Source organism: Trachypithecus francoisi, unplaced genomic scaffold (assembly GCF_009764315.1).
Source record: "Trachypithecus francoisi isolate TF-2019V2 unplaced genomic scaffold, Tfra_2.0 Lachesis_group14, whole genome shotgun sequence".
Lineage (NCBI taxonomy): Eukaryota > Metazoa > Chordata > Mammalia > Primates > Cercopithecidae > Trachypithecus > Trachypithecus francoisi.
In genome coordinates, this window is record NW_022681459.1 from 44,473,694 (window position 1) to 44,489,940 (window position 16,247).

Sequence of the window (16,247 nt, forward strand, 5' to 3'; positions counted from 1 at the left end):
TGGCAAGAAGGACTAACCTAGAGAGGAAAAGTAAGAGAAAAGTGGCTTCTGTCCTTCAGAAGCAAATCAAGAGAAGCAACTTGGATTTGTCACATCTGAATTGTCCTTTTGAGATTGTCCCTAGTCAGTGTTTCCCTGGAAGGTGACCGGTACCTGCCAGTACCTACCTGCTACTCTGATTATCAGCCTTTCTATTTCTAGCACCGTATTTCTACTTACTGGACACTTTCTTTGTATCATTTTTAGCTCTCAATTTTAGCTCAACATGTGTGACCCCACTTTTACCCTACATTTTCTTACTAAATAGCTGCCCATTTCAATTTCTTTTTCTGTTAATGGTATTACCCAAGATGAAAACCTCAGCATTTATGTATCTGTACAGATGCCAGTGTATGTGAAGACACATCCAAAAACCCATCCTCCCAGTTCCCTGTTTCTGCGTGTGTGCACTGGCATGGCTGGGACGTGGTGTTCAGAGTGGGTTAGGGAGTCAGGACAGAGAGGGAGAGGCATGGGGTGAGCGTGGAGGGACCAGACACTAACTGTGTACCCCACATGTGAATTAAACTGTAGATACTCCAGCCAGGAAGATTTATATTCAGTGAGAAATGTGAGGGACTTCCAGATCCCATGGCTGGATTCTAAATAAGGTCTTCACCAAAAGGATCTGCAAAAACCAAAGTTTAGTGGCTAATGAAAGAATCCCTTTATTTTATTTTATGTATGTATGTATGTATGTATGTATGTATTTATTTATTTGAGATGGAGTCTTGCTCCGTCACCCAGGCTGGAGTGCAGTGGCGTGATCTCGGCTCACTGCAAGCTCCGCCTCCCAGGTTCAGGCCATTCTCCTGCCTCAGCCTCCCGAGTAGCTGGGACTGCAGGCACCCGCCACCACGCCTGGCTAATTTTTTTTGTATTTTTAATAGAGATGGGGTTTCTCCGTGTTAGCCAGAATGGTCTCGATCTCCTGACCTTATGATTCTCCCGCCTCAACCTCCCAAAGAGCTGGGATTACAGGTGTGAGCCACCGCGCCCAGCCAAAAGAATTCCTTTCAATTGCTGAGCAAGTAATGTGAGACCCAGAGAGGTTAATTTCCTTCCCCAAATCTCTAGACTTTTTGGCCAGTGCTCCTATTATCATCACTTTATAGGCTGTATGTTTTTTCATTTATCATCTGTATTTATTGTATTATACTTTATATTATTCTGTTGTTAAAGTGTTTCTAGAAGAGGTATTTGCTCTTGAAGCAAAAGAATAGTGTAATGTCGGTAAGTTGTAATAAATGGAAACCCCATAGCCATAAATAATTTCTAATTATGTGCCTTGACCTCCCACTGTATGGGCATTAAGCATTTCAAATAAGAGTTGCTTTGTGAGTATGACCAAGTTTTTAACTGATGAGAGTGGAAACCAACATCCTGCATACTCTGTTGGAATCAGTGTGAATGGCATTGGCTTTTAATTTCTATTGGAAATGTCTGTATCCTAAATTTCAAACGTGGATGTGAGTACTGGATGAAGATTGTAAGTGGTTATTAAAATATTAATTTTCAGTGAGTTATCTCAAAGCCTTGGATATTTATTCTCAAGAAGGCCTATAGAAAAAAAAGTTTTAATATTGGAAAAACATAAGTATAGTTTTCATGTAGTATTTTTATATTGATTTGACTCTCAGGTGAGAGGAGATGTGGTTAAGTAGTTGTGTAGTTTCTCACTGGTGTAACCTAAGAAATTAGGGTTATTTGGGGCTATCGCTTTGAACTAATTTAAAAGAATTATTTGTATTTTATTTAGATATCAAAACTATATGGGCCGGGCGCGGTGGCTCAAGCCTGTAATCCCAGCACTTTGGGAGGCTGAGACGGGCGGATCACGAGGTCAGGAGATCCAGATCATCCTGGCTAACACAGTGAAACCCCGTCTCTACTAAAATACAAAAAACTAGCTGGGTGAGGTGGCGGGCGCCTATAGTCCCAGCTACTCAGGAGGCTGAGGCAGGAGAATGGCATAAACCCGGGAAGCGGAGCTTGCAATGAGCTGAGATCCGGCCACTGCACTCCAGCCTGGGCTACAGAGCGAGATTCCGTCTCAAAAAAAAAAAAAAAAAAGATATCAAAACTATATGGTACTTTTAAAATTTATAAGTGTATAATTTAGCCAAAATAATTACAGTAAAGTTATTTGGAATTGTTTTTGCTAATCAAGGGATACTTTCTATAGTTTTTAGTAAAACATAGTTGAAAATACCCTCATTAGGCGAAGCTTTTGATCAGCCTATATCGGCAGGCTTTCCTGTGTTTTGGGTATGTAACTGAAATGCATTCATTCACCACAGTTTTCTTTTTACTGGAAGTTTTTTTTGTTGCTGTTGTTTTAAATCTCAACTTAAGTATCCCACCCATCTCCCCAAAAGACAGTAGGAAGTACTGTTCCAGTTTTCTTCTGTAATTCTCAGATGGCAAAAAAGGAAATATGCATGTTCGAGAACCAGCATAAGCGTGTCCACAGCTGTGAAGAGCAGTCAGCAATTCATCCAGTCAGTCATTTAGGTTCCTCAGAAGTGTGACTCATTTATTCCTTGAACCACAGTTGAACGTCTAGGTTCAACCAGGCACTCTGCAGCAAGCTGGGGCTCTCAAAACCTGACTGTGTTCCCAGTTCTTAGTTCTTACAGAACTGCACAGAAAGCGAAAAGATATTATTCAAATGATGATGGGAATGTATGGACAACTGGGACCTGTGGCAAGAGCCATGGAAGACAGGCACACGGTGCTTGGAAGGCCTTTTGCCGGGTGGAGATGGGGCCAATGAATGCCCTTCTGAAGTTGGAGGTTACCTGAGGAGGAGCCAGTGCAAGTCTGAGCCCAGGCACATGAGGTTGGGGAAATCAAGGGGCCAGGGTCTGTGGTGGTGGGAGGAGTCATGCAAGACAAAGCTGGAGAGAGACATGAAGGCCAGGCCAGACCATGAAGGGCATCACAGGCCAATCTTGAGGAGCCTAAATGATATGACCGCAGTTAGAAACCAGGTGTTTTAACTAGAGACCATAGTCAGCCTTGTAGTTCACAAAGATTGCTCCGACTGCAGTGTGGAGGATTTTCTTTTCTTTTTTTTTTTTGAGAAGGAGTCTCGCTCTGTCGCCCAGGCTGGAGTGCAGTGGCGTGATGCGCGATCTCGGCTCACTGCAAGCTCCGCCTCCCAGGGTCACACTATTCTCCTGCCTCAGCCTCCCGAGTAGCTGGGACTACAGGCGCCCACCACCACGCCCGGCTAATTTTTTTTGTGTTTTTAGTAGAGACAGGGTGTTACCATGTTAGCCAGGATGGTCTCGATCTCCTGACCTCGTGATCCACCCACCTCAGTCTCCCAAAGTGCTGGGATTACAGGTGTGAGCCACCGCGCCCGGCCAAGGATTTTCTTAACGACTTCATGGTCCTATTTTATCACAGTTTTTTTATGGCGAGTTCCTGCAAAATGTAAGCTGTTTTGTTCACTTTTGGTAGAAAATCAAAGAAGACAGTTCCTTGCTCAAGAGTTTTACTTAATGGTCTACTTCTAAAAATCCACTTTTATTCTGACTTGTAATCAAGGCAGGCCCTCTTATCCATAATTATCATTGGAACTATATCCCACCATTCATTAAATTGCCACTTATTTTTTCATATTGGTCAGTATTCGGTTGTGTCCTGGACTCCACATGAAACCCATTATAGTGTCTGTTCAGCACCCCGAGAGGTGAGGGTTGCAGTCACTGATTTCTGTAGAGATAACCAAATCTGATTCCTTCACCCGGATGTTTATTTTACTTTGAGTCAAAGATAAATATAGTTGGATATTAGTTAAAGCATGTACTTGGTAATTAAAACAGCATTTATTTGGTAATGACTAGACAGTAAGAGAAATAGCTGGGCTCCATTCTGACTTGTGCAGAGGTGACTGGATGTTTTAAAGAGACAGTGGCTGGTGGAGTGCAGTGGGGAGTGGAGCAGAGTCAAGGAAGTGAAGAATTTTACAATGCAGGAAGAGGCGTGGTCCATATGGGACCCATGCTGGTTTGCTAACTGGGACTTATCCAGGTTAGACTCCTACCCTCCGATGGAGGCTGGGAGACAGGGGCTCTATCTTTGAGTGTTGGCTGGAACAAATAAAAATTCTTTGGGAAGCCTTGATTTCTCTGAGGCAGGCATTTTAAGGGGGGACTGAACCTCCTAGGGATGTGGTCTTGAGCTGTTAGCTTTAACAATGCAACTTCTGTTTACAGAGTCTATTGAAATTTGAGCATTTTCTTTGGAATTTAATAATTTTGTGTATGTGTGTTTGTTAAGAAAGAGGATCTAGATAATCTAGGCCATTTTAAAAACTGAATCAGTTTAGTGACAAGTATACACTGTATATAAAGAATCTAAGTGGATTTCATTGATAAAATAGATGTAAATAGAGCTAATAGATCTAACATAGCACTGATGAATTTTCATAAGGAAATACACGCATCTCTGGCACCCAGATCAAGAGACGGAGAGTTACCAGTATTCTAGAAATCTCTTTGTGCCTCTCTCAGTCACTAACCCCGCGCCCAACTTAACACTATCCAGATTTCTAACAACATAATTTAGCTTTGCAAATTGTGTTTGAACTTTATAAATGTGCTCTTTTGTGTCTGGCTTGTCTCACTCCATGTTGCTTATGAGATTCATCTGTGGTGTTGCCCATGGCAGTAGCTGTGTAGAGAGGTCAGAAAGCCAGGTGTGGCTCAGGCCAAGTCTAGCTTGTTGGCCTTATTTTGTACAGCCCATGATCTAAGAATGGTTTTTACATTTTTAAAAGATTGTAAAGAAAATAAGCAAAGAATAATAGATGACAGGGATTGTATGCAGCCTGCAAGGCCTAAAATACTTGCTTTTTAGCTCTTTGCAGAAAACATTTGCTGATCTGTGTTCTATATAGCATTCTAGTGTATAAATATACCATACTATCCATTCTACTATTGGTAGACATTGGGGTTATTTCCTGACTTGGGCTATTTTGAATGATACTGTTTTGAATATTCTTGTGCAGGTATCATCTTGGCGCACATTAGTACAGACTGCTATTAGGTGTCTACCTGGGAGTGAAATCACTGAGTCAGAAAGTTTGCAAGTGACACTCAGCCTTGGTAGATACCACCAAATGGGTTGCTAAAGTGGCTGCACCATTCATTGTACACTTCCAGCAGCCATATATGAAAGTTCCATTTGCTCTATAGCTTCCCAACACTCAGTATCATCAGTGTTTATCTTTTTAGCTGTTCTCGTGGGTTTAGTGACAGCGTGTTGTAGTTTTAATTTGCATTACCTTGGAGACATCGAGGTTGAGCATCTGTTCATTAGTTTGGGCGCTATGTGGTATCCTCTTATGTGAAATGCCTATTTTTTGGCCATTTTTCTGGGGGTTGAATGACTTTTTTAAGTTGATTTTTTAAAGTTCTTTATATCTTCTAGATATGAGTCCTTTGTGTATTTATGGGTTTCATATATCTTCTCCCATCCTGTGACTTGTCTTTTTACTATCTTAATGGTGTCCTCTGATGAATAGAAGTTCTTAATTTTATTTTAGTCTAATTAACATTTTTATTGTTACTGCCTTTTGTGGCCTAAGAAATCTTTACTTACCCTAAGATCATGAAGATATTCTCATTTGTTTTCTTCTGGAAGCTTTATTGTTTTATCTTTTACACTTACATCTACATCAGCTGGAAATGACTTTAGTGTATGGTGTGAGGCAGGGGTCAAGGTTCATATTTTATTGTACAGATATTCAGTTGCTTCAGCATCACTGATTGAATAGGCCATCCTTTCCCCAGGCCCTGTTGTGTCGCCTTAATAACAATGAAATGGAAAAAGTAATCCATAATATACCCACACATAAATGGTCACTTGATTTGTCTGTCCTTGGGCTAATACCACACTGTCTGAATTGCTGTTGCTTTCTAATAAGTCTTGATATCTGGTCCTGTACGTTTTCCAGCTTTGTTTATATTCAAGAATATTGAAATTTTTCTTGTCTGTTTACATTTACATATATTTTAGAATCCACCTTGTCAATTTTCATTTCAAGTAAGATTACATGGCATCTATAGATTAATTATGGGAACACTGAAATCTTTACAATTGAGTTATTCAATTCTTGGTCATGATAATAGTTTTCCACTTTCAAAAGCTAATTTAATTCCATTTTTATTTTCAGTGTTTCAAAACAACACCACAAATAACATTCCTCCCTCCCCGACCTGTGCTATGATTCCATCAACTTCAGAAGCAGAGATTGAAATGGATATTTGAATAGCCAGAACCAAAATGTTGACCAGCAAAAAGCCTGGCAAGATAGTGATATGTTTCTGTATCTAGCATTTTGAAGAGGATATAATTAGGATAGAGACGTGATTGAATCCAAGTGAGAAAGGGCCTGCAAGGTCATCTGCTCCAATTATTAATGTATCTCTATGCATTTTATTATGTAACCAGCTCTATTTTACTGTGACTTTAAAAATTAACATGTAGGTGTCGGTGCTCAGTGCATGGGGTAGCAGCTTGGATAAAAAACCCAAGGCATGTATTGTATATTACAAAATGGTGAGAAGAGAGGCTTTTGAAGGTTCTCACCACAAATAAATGATAAATGTGTGAAGTGATGGATATACTAACGACCCTGATTCAATCGTTATACAATATAGATATGTGTCAAAACATCAAACTGTACACCATAAATATGTACAATTGCAACATGTCAATTAAAAAATAAAGAAATTTTAAATATATGTAGCATGGTGTTGGCACTTTCTAGACAGCTTTTCTCTTCTTATAAACTTTTATGTTTTCACTCTAGGACTGTCCTTTCATTGTATGTATGACCTATGCCTTCCATACCCCAGATAAACTCTGTTTCATCCTGGATCTGATGAACGGTAAGCAAAACTTGGAAAGTGTGACTGCCTTGAAAGACTTTGCCATGATGTTAAATCTTAGCATGCATTAATCTAGGCAAACTAGCAATGTGGGTCTTTCAGGTAATTAGGTTCCCCCTGAAGTTTGAGGAAACGTTTTACCCTTTAATCTTCACTGAAAATTCGTTTTTAAATGTTGACTGCAACGTCCTTCTCGGCCTCCCAGTCTCTTCCCAAGAAGTTGGATATTCTAGAAAAGATTCTCATAAAATACTTAAAGTGAAACTTGATTTTCTGGAATGCAGCTGGCCTAGATCTTTAATTAGCTTATTTCCTGGCCCTCAACTTTTAGGAATGAAATACCTCATAAGAATATAGGCCAAAGATAGAAATGTATTTAAAAACCAACTTTGAAGGACTGACTTTGGGCCAAATACAGATTTTAGCCCAATCTTCTGCATCTTCTAAATCTGCACTACTGTACATTGATCTTTTAAACTGTGGATGATGATTTTGAAAATGCTGGAAAACGTTCGGCTAGAAAAGGAGCTTTCTGGTACTAGAAAGTGTCATGGTATATATCTAAAGTATTTTTAGTAACAAGAACTGAAATAAAGCATACAATTCACAACTCACATGCCTAGTTTTTTTTATTTTAAGTTCACTTGAAGTTTTATTATGTTCCAAGTGTTTGATTTAAAACCAGATCTACCACAAAGCATGAAGGAATTTCACAGTATAATAACGAGCAAAAGAAGCCAAACCCAGCAGCATGTACCCTGGGTGACCCTGCTTATGTGACCGCCAAAACAGGCAAAACTAATGGATGGGGAGAGAGGGCTGAAGAGTGACCTTTGTGTGAGTGGGACTGGGGGGTAAGGTCTTGACTGAAAGGTCATAGTGGTAGGGGAGCTTTTGGGATGCTGGGCATCTTTTCCATCTTGATGTGGTAGTGGTTTTACGGGAATATGTGTATGGAGAGAGAAATATGCTTGTGAAAGCAAGGGTAATAAAGTTGGACACACACACTCATTTTTATAAATCAATAGAAGCTTTTCCCTTGTGTTATATAAAATCATTCCCTTACCCTGTTGATGGCATTCTCTCTCTCTGTAATTTGAGGCCATCTGATTATTTCCTTTCTCCAGCATTTTGTTATAAAAAATTTCAAGCAGATAGCAACATTGAAAGAATTTTCCTAGGGATACCCACCACCTGGATTTTTTATCAGTTAAAATTTTACTGTATTTTACCAATACAGTAAAATTGGAGTCTGTTGGATCACTCCATGGGTTGACAAATATTTGCTTTGTCAAATATTTGTCTATATGATCAGTTTGTTGTTGTTGTTGTTGTTGTTGTTTTGAGACGGAGTCTCTGTCACCCAGGCTAGAGTGCAGTGGCAGGATCTCAGCTCACTGCAATCTCTGCCTTTCAGGTTCAAGTGATTCTCCTGCCTCAGCCTCCCGAGTAGCAGGGATTACAGGTGTGTGCCACCACGCCTGGCTAATTTTTGTATTTTTAGTAGAGACGATTTCACCATGTTGACCAGGCTGGTCTCAAACTCCTGACCTCAAGTGATCCACCCACCTCAGCCTCCCAAAGTGCTGGGATTACAGACATGAGCCACTGTGCCCAGCCTATTTTTTTTTTTTTTTTTTGTCTATCCATAGAGCCATTTGTTAAGCTGTGTCTGTTGGATCACTCCATGGGTTGATTCATTTACTAGGATTTAAGTAATCAAAGCAGGTTAGCTGGTCCCATCTTGTGATGGCGGAACTAGGAGCTGAGCTGCCAGCCTGAGAATGGTGGCTTGGTTTTGCTGTCTTGTCCCTCCTGTCATTGCATTTAAATCTTCTCAATGTTTAAGTTTTCTCTATAACGTTTAAATTGTTGCTAAACTATAGGAATGAAAGATAGGTATATAGACAAAGCAGAAGCGTAGTTTCCCTTTTTCTGCTGAGTCCTGATTATTTAGGATGAGCATGATTTTTGTGTCCTTTAAATTAACATGCTTTGAATTAAATTCTGAATCTGATTCCAGGAGGCGATTTGCACTATCACCTTTCACAACACGGTGTGTTCTCTGAGAAGGAGATGCGGTTTTATGCCACTGAAATCATTCTGGGTCTGGAACACATGCACAATCGGTTTGTTGTCTACAGAGATTTGAAGGTGAGGACGGTTGACAGACTCATTCTGCATAGTAGGTATTGTGTGAATGGTCCTCTAGAAGTCCCCTTATATTTCACAGAGTCCTGTCATTTTCCTCATAGCCCTCGTCTCAGCCCTGATAAAGTCATTAGCTGTATGACATTTTATCTCCTCTAGAGCAGACTCTGCAGAGACGGAGCACATGTCTGTGCCTGTCATTATTATAACCCTGGTGCCTACTACAGTGCCTGCTGCAGCACATATACTAAGCCAAACATTTTAGTTGATCAGTTAATGAAAAGCAGTTTAGGCCAGGCATGGTGGCTCATGCCTGTAATCCCAGCACTTTGGGAGGCCGAGGAGGGTGGATCATAAGGTCAGGAGATCGAGACCATCCTGGCTAACACGGTGAAACCCCGTCTCTGCTCAGAATACAAAAAATTAGCCGGGCGTGGCGGCAGGCACCTGTAGTCCCAGCTACTCGGGAGGCTAAGGCAGGAGAATTGCATGAACCTGGGAGGTGGAGCTTGCAATGAGCCGAGATTGTGTCACTGCACTCCAGCCTGGGCGACAGAAGGAGACTCCATCTCAAAAAAAAAAAAAAGAAAAGCAGTTTAGGAGCCCTTTGGGTGTCACACATTTCATAATTAATTATAATTCAGTTGATGTTCACTAAGCAACTGATTTGGTCGTGGCTCTGTAAAGATGGACATGTACAATGATGAATAAGCAAAGAACATATATTTTAGGGGGGCTTAGAAGCTGGTGAGCTAAGACATAGAATGGCTGAGTCATCACTCCTCCGAGGCAGGGTCTATCAGTGAATAGTGGATTGCCGACCAGCCTGTGGAATTTCTCCCAAAGGCCACCCTCGGAGCTTTACATTGTTTTGAGATTGTCTTAAAAATCACTGATAGAGTTTTAGATCCTTGAACTGTGTAACCTCCAACTACTGTGCCCGGGTTTCTGTTCTTATCCTCTGTAAGAGCTCACTCGCCTTGAAAGCAATGATATAGGAGTATTCTGAGTTTTTCCATTCCAGAACGTGGTGCTTGGTCCTGGGTTTTACACGTGGGAGGGAGATAGAAGCTGGCTCAGGACGTCCGTGCTGACACTTACCTAGTTGTATGGCCAACAGCCTGCAGGCAGGCATGGAGAGAAAGGAACCTTGACAAACTAATGATTGCGCAAACATAGAAATGCGTACATAGTAATAAGAAAAATGATGGGACCGACAATGTCCCAATAGGCGAGAGGATTCCAGGAGAATGTGTTTGCCTCTCATTTCAGATGCCTTCTTGAATGAACCCACAGTGGCCAACTGAAATGTATAGATTATGTTCCTTCCTCTAGGGAGCTGAGATGCCGTGACTGGCTTTTGAAGATTACTTTCTAAGATATTATAAAAATTGTATTTTATTTCCAAGAATGTTATTTTTTTTTTACAAAATACTTTGTGAATTTTAAACCTTTCTGTAAGGTTACAGAATTATTATTACTTCCTTAGTTTTCCTATAAGCATAAAGAAGAAAAATGTATTTTTATTGAATTAGAAATAACTAGACAATAGTTGGCCCTTGACATTTTATGTCCTTATGCGAGCTTTGCAGAAGAACAAAACACATGCTGAAGGCCCGTGAAGCGCTATTGTAATACATTCTAATTTAAATCAATAACTGCTTTCTAATCATCTTTATGCTTTATTTTTATTTTCTAAGCTATTTGGAAGGCAGTGGTATTATTTAATTTCTATTCAAACTTAATTCTAGTCACTCATGATTATTCATGCTTCAGTTTTATAATAGCATGCCATTTATTTTTATTTCAAGCAAAACAGTAGTTGATCGCCAGCAGAAAAATATTAAGATGCCTATAATTCAATGTATATCAGAGAGACTAGATTTGTTGTTCATGATTATGATGACTAAATCTAATCTTCATGGATACATTTTATCAGAGTTGTGGTCACAATTATATGTGGTCATTTGGTAGGGCCCTACGTTAATGATGTACTAATAAGCAGAAATGACATTTATTGGGATTAGTGTGGCACTATGGAATATTTTGATTGCTTAGGTCAGTGTTGATACATTCTTGGAAGCTTCCTCTCTGTCCTGTGCTTCATGGCTTTACTCTTAGAAATCCTTGCGGTTCTCAGAAGCCTGGAAGCTGGTGGACTCACCTCCCGCCCTTGAGAGGCGCGCTGTTCTTTCTGCGCAGCGGTCCTTGGTACGGGAAAAGGAAATGCTTTTAGTGCTGATGAACTGTGGTCCCGACATTCCTGTGTTACCTGCCCCATGTTTCATTTTCTAATGAGTAGAATCCTCCGCCTCTATCATTACCACTTTTCTGCTGAAGTTAAAATGAAAAATATTATTCTCAGTATCATGCCCTACTTCGATGTGATGGGATAAAGCTGTAATTTGTGTTTAGGAACAAGCTATGATAAAATAGTAAGATATCAAGTGTCTGCACTCAAAGTTCTCAAAGCCTCCATGGCATTTGGGCCACTCTTAAAGATCATTCTCTTTCTGTTTAGCCAGCAAATATCCTCTTGGATGAACACGGACACGCAAGGATCTCAGATCTTGGTCTTGCCTGCGATTTTTCCAAAAAGAAGCCTCATGCGAGCGTGTAAGTAATGCGTCAACTTCGGTTCACCATCATTTCTCTCATGCCCCTTCAAAGGCATGGCCATTTGTCACCCAAGAGAAATATAATTTCTCTTGCCAGTGGTGATTTTCCATATGTCAGGAAGATCCAACATCACAGGTTGTGGGAAAGGAGATAAGAACGGGGTGCCTTCCTCACTGTCTGCGGAGAGCAGGAATTAACCAACAGTGGAGTTGAACCTGCTCAGGGACCAGGGTGGCCTCTTGGCCTCTAAGAAACAATCAGGACCTCAGCAAGAAACCAGAATCCATGCTGCCTGTGTGACCCTAAAAGTCAGTCAGTTACTTAGTCTGTTAGTAATGGTAGTAATAAACCCCTCAAAGTTGTCCTAAGGATAAGTGAAAGAGACTGTGCCTAGAAAGGCACCGAGGCAGCTGCGTAGATGTGGTCAAGGGAGGTCCTCGGAGCCAAGTTTCTGTCTTCATCTACTTTTCCTTCTTTTTCAAAAAGGCTTTTCTTCCTTTTTTTCCCTAAAGAGAAATTAGAAATATTTCTCTCTCTCTTTTTTAATTAAAGAAACAAATCATCTGCTTGCAGTTTAGGCTTTCACTGCAGGTCATATTGTTAGACTTGGGTCTTGCACCAGGTCCTCTACATGATCACCCAGAGGGAACTCTTGAGGCCACAGCCCTCAGCCAGTACCTGACACCTTGGGGACACCAGACTGCTTCTGGGTGTGGCCCTGCTTGATCAGTGCAAATTGGCCCTGAACCGAGGACTTCTCTCTGTACTCAGAGTTGTTAAAAAGACAGCAGGACTAGTACAGTTTCAGCTCTGCAGAAACACCATGGAACATGCACTGGTTTTCATTTCTATTTCTTTGGTAGGCGATGATCTGGGTGGAAAGTATGAACACATGTACAGTTTGTGGAAAAGCAGACAACTTTTGCTTTATTTTGTCTTTTTAAATGTCTCCTCCTTAGCACTGAATCTTTTAAAATTACATCTTAAGCTAACATTCATCTCTGTGTTGAATGGTCTTGAAAAAAACTCCCAGTGGTCTCGTTTCATGCATCTGTGCAGACAATAAACCACAGATCCTTCTCTTTGTGTAACTAGAAGTGGTTCTGAACTGCAATACTTTATGAAGGACTGCATTAAATCAGAATTGCCTTTTAAAGCTCTGATCAAATGTTAATAGTTAATAGCACTGTTTCTGTAAACATATTTCTCTTTTTCTACAGAATCTGGGATATGGTGATAAAAGCATTAGCATTTTGCTAGCACTTTACAATTATTAGGCCAGAACCTGTGGTCGTATAAGCTTCTCTCAGGGAGTTCATCAGATTCTTTTAAGAGAGTCATTTGAATTTTTAATGCCACAGCTATTTGGTATGCTAATTTTTTTAGTTAGTATAGTCATAACTAAATATGAATCCAAGAATTCATAAGAAATACTCGTCCAGAGGAATACCTTTCAGATATGGGGTTATTTCCTAGCAGGACCTAGTGCACTTTTTGCTATAATTCACATGTCAGCTGTGAATGGTGGGCTGTTCTTTTGCCTGCTCTGGAAAACACAATGTTTGAAAAGCATCTGTAAAGAGGTAGGACTGAGAAGGTTGGTTTCCATGTTTAAATAATGATCAGGAGACCACTACTTTAAAAAGGTAAACATGCAATACAATTTTATATTTTTTATTTTTTTGAGACAGGGTCTTGCTCTGTTTCTGAGACTGGAGTACAGTGGCGTGATCAGGGCTCGCTGCAGCCTCCCCATCCCAGGCCCAAGTGATCCTCCCACCTCAGCCTCCCAGGTAGCTGGGACCACAGTCATGTGCCCCTACATTCAGCTAATGTAAAAAATATATATTTTATAAAGATGGGGTCTCCCTGTATTACCCAATCTGGTCTCCAGCTCCCAGACTCAAGCAACCCTCCCACTTTGGCCTCCCAAAGTGCTGGAATTACAGGTGTGAGCCACCACGCCCTGTCAAAATCCTGTACTTTTAAGTACAGGAGGCATTTTGTGGCTAGGAAAAAAGACTCTGGAGCCAACAGATCTGGGTTTGGGTTCCTCTTCCTGGTTGTGTAAGCCTCATTTTTCCCTTCTGTGAGGAGGAGAGGACAATGATATTTATCTCCTGTGATAGCTGTGAGGATTAAGTTAACTAAATAATTCAGCGAGTCTTTAACATTTGCTGCGTGCCAGCTGCTGGCGACGCCACTGTAAGACAGAGCTGACCCCTGACCTCCTGGAAGGAGCAGCCCTGAGAACTGCCCCCTAAGTGACCAGCATATGGAGTGGTGGCGGTACCAGCAGCATTCACTTTGTCTGAATATCCAGCTGTCCCAGTCGTGCATGTGTCATCCTCGTGGAAACCCCATAAATTATAGGTGTCACTATCCAATTTTTGTGGTATGGAACTTGAGGTTCAGAGAAATTAAGTAACTTGAACCAGGTCACCTGGCTGGTATGCCATGGGGCTGGAATTATAATCCAGCTCTGTCTGATTCCAAAGCCTGTACACTGTGTGGATGAACTCCCTGAGGCTTTGGCATGATCTATTTAGTACAAGACTGAAGATTTTAAGCCACAATTTCACCCTGAACTTGGTTTATCAGATCTTTTCAAAGCTGTAGATGTGATTCTTAGACTTCATCTCGCAGCCGGCCCATCTCCAAAGTAGTATTGTAGTTGAGGTTTTTGATTTGAGCTTAGACTTAGTCCATTTAACGAAAGAATCGCAAATTATTGTAAACTAGAAGTTAACTATGAAGTAGCCATGAAAAATCGCAGGAGAACTTCTGGAGCTGAGCAGATTGTCAGTGACTAATTTGAGTACTAGCTTATTTTATCTAAGAACACAAAGCTGTGTCTCATGTCACAGTGTCTTAAAACGTCCAAGTGTTCGTTCAGTATTAATAGTAGTACAGATCTTTAGTGGAATGCGTCAGGAAGCATTAGCAGCTGGCCTATAGGCAGAATCAGAAAACCTCAGCGGCAGGCAGTCCAAGGTTGAGTTTTCGTTGTATCTGGTATAAGCATGGGGGACTGGTCTGCATTCATTTCTTATTTATCCTGTAGATATCTATTGTAGATATCTTTCCATTCCAGAACTGTGACTTGATCCCAATAAAGTACAAATTACAAGGTCACCGGAAAGGACTTTCCAGGCAACCCTGAAATTAAACCTTCCCGGAAAATGGCTTGGGTGCCCCTCATAGAAATCTCCAGTGCTCTCACGGTGTGGTCTGATGGCCTTACACCGTCAGACTTTAGGTTCGGGCTGATTGAGCTTTCCAGAATGCTGGATTTGCCCTGATGGACCAACGCCCGTCTTCACTATTTGATAAAACTCTCAAATACACCTCTTAGACAGAGAGTACTGGACCCAGTGATGAGCCAGGCTCATTAGTGATCCAGGATCATTTATTCTGAGTAGATTCTCACTGTTGCTGAGCATAAGCAAATTAAAAATTCTTTTTTCTTTTGAGATTGAGTTTCACTCTTGTCACCCAGGCTAGATTGCAATGGCACGATCTCGGCTCACTACAACCTCTGCCTCCCAAGTTCAAGTGATTCTCCTGCCTCAACCTCCTGAGTAACTGGGATTACAGGCATGCGCCACCATGCCTGGCTAATTTTGTATTTTAGTAGAAACAGGGTTTCTCCATGTTGGTCAGGCTGGTCTCAAACTCCCAACCTCAGGTGATCCATCTGCCTTGGCCTCCCAAAGTACTGGGATTAGAGGCATGAGCCACCACACGGGGCCTAAAAATTCTCACACTACGATAAGCACGGAGATGCAAATCCCCAACATGAATCCAGTTGCTGCTGTATGTGAGCCCACGATGTATGTGCAGTGCTCACAGCAACCTGCGAGGTAGAGATGTCATCTGATTACCCATTTTACTGATGAAGAAAATTAATCGTGGATGAAGAGGTTGTAGGGCATATAACCTTTTGCCAGAGCCCTTTCAGGCTGCATCTTGGAAAGTTCCCCACCAGCTGCCTCGCGTGCTTCCTGCAGCAGCCGGGCAAGCTCAGCCCTTCAAGGAGGGGTGGAGAGGGCTAGAGCGGGAAGGGCTTTCGAGTTGCAGATGGTGCAGATTATATATAAAATGGTTGTCCTCTCAAGTGATTTTTCTCAACTTCCTGAAAATCATCTTCACATTTGCTTAGTGCTGAGTCCTTTGACCTTCTGCAGCTTTTGAAACCTGACACATGATTTCGCCATCTTATGTACAACTGGGCTCATGTTCCTCCTTCTTCCCCATCCCCCTAGGGTCTGTTACTGACCATGACCAAGCCGATGCCCCCGCGAGCTCAGGTCCTCAGCACAACTGGCAGCACCACACAGAGGTGGATGTCTCCATGCCTTCAAGGTCCACAGCGCCTCCGTGTGGTCGCCTGTTCGTTGTCCGTTCTCTCTGCTCTTTCCCTGCCTCCCCCGACCCCACGCACCTCCACACAAGAGCTCCTGAAACGGCAGGAGAACCTTTGCTCTTCATAGCTGGAGTAGAGAAGGACTGATGAGAGCCCGAACTTGCATT

At 41.5% G+C, this 16,247-nt stretch overlaps 1 protein-coding gene across 4 annotated transcripts in view; it reads left to right on the top strand.

Moving 5' to 3' along the window:
- GRK3 (G protein-coupled receptor kinase 3) overlaps nucleotides 1-16,247 on the top strand; it is a 173,596-nt gene that overhangs the window by 122,764 nt on the left and 34,585 nt on the right. For all 4 annotated transcript variants that reach the window (XM_033233051.1, XM_033233053.1, XM_033233052.1 and 1 more), the window contains 3 exons: nucleotides 6,866-6,944; nucleotides 8,968-9,098; nucleotides 11,617-11,711. In XM_033233051.1, coding sequence (XP_033088942.1) covers nucleotides 6,866-6,944; nucleotides 8,968-9,098; nucleotides 11,617-11,711 — 305 coding nt within the window. The remainder of the gene's footprint in view (nucleotides 1-6,865; nucleotides 6,945-8,967; nucleotides 9,099-11,616; nucleotides 11,712-16,247) is intronic.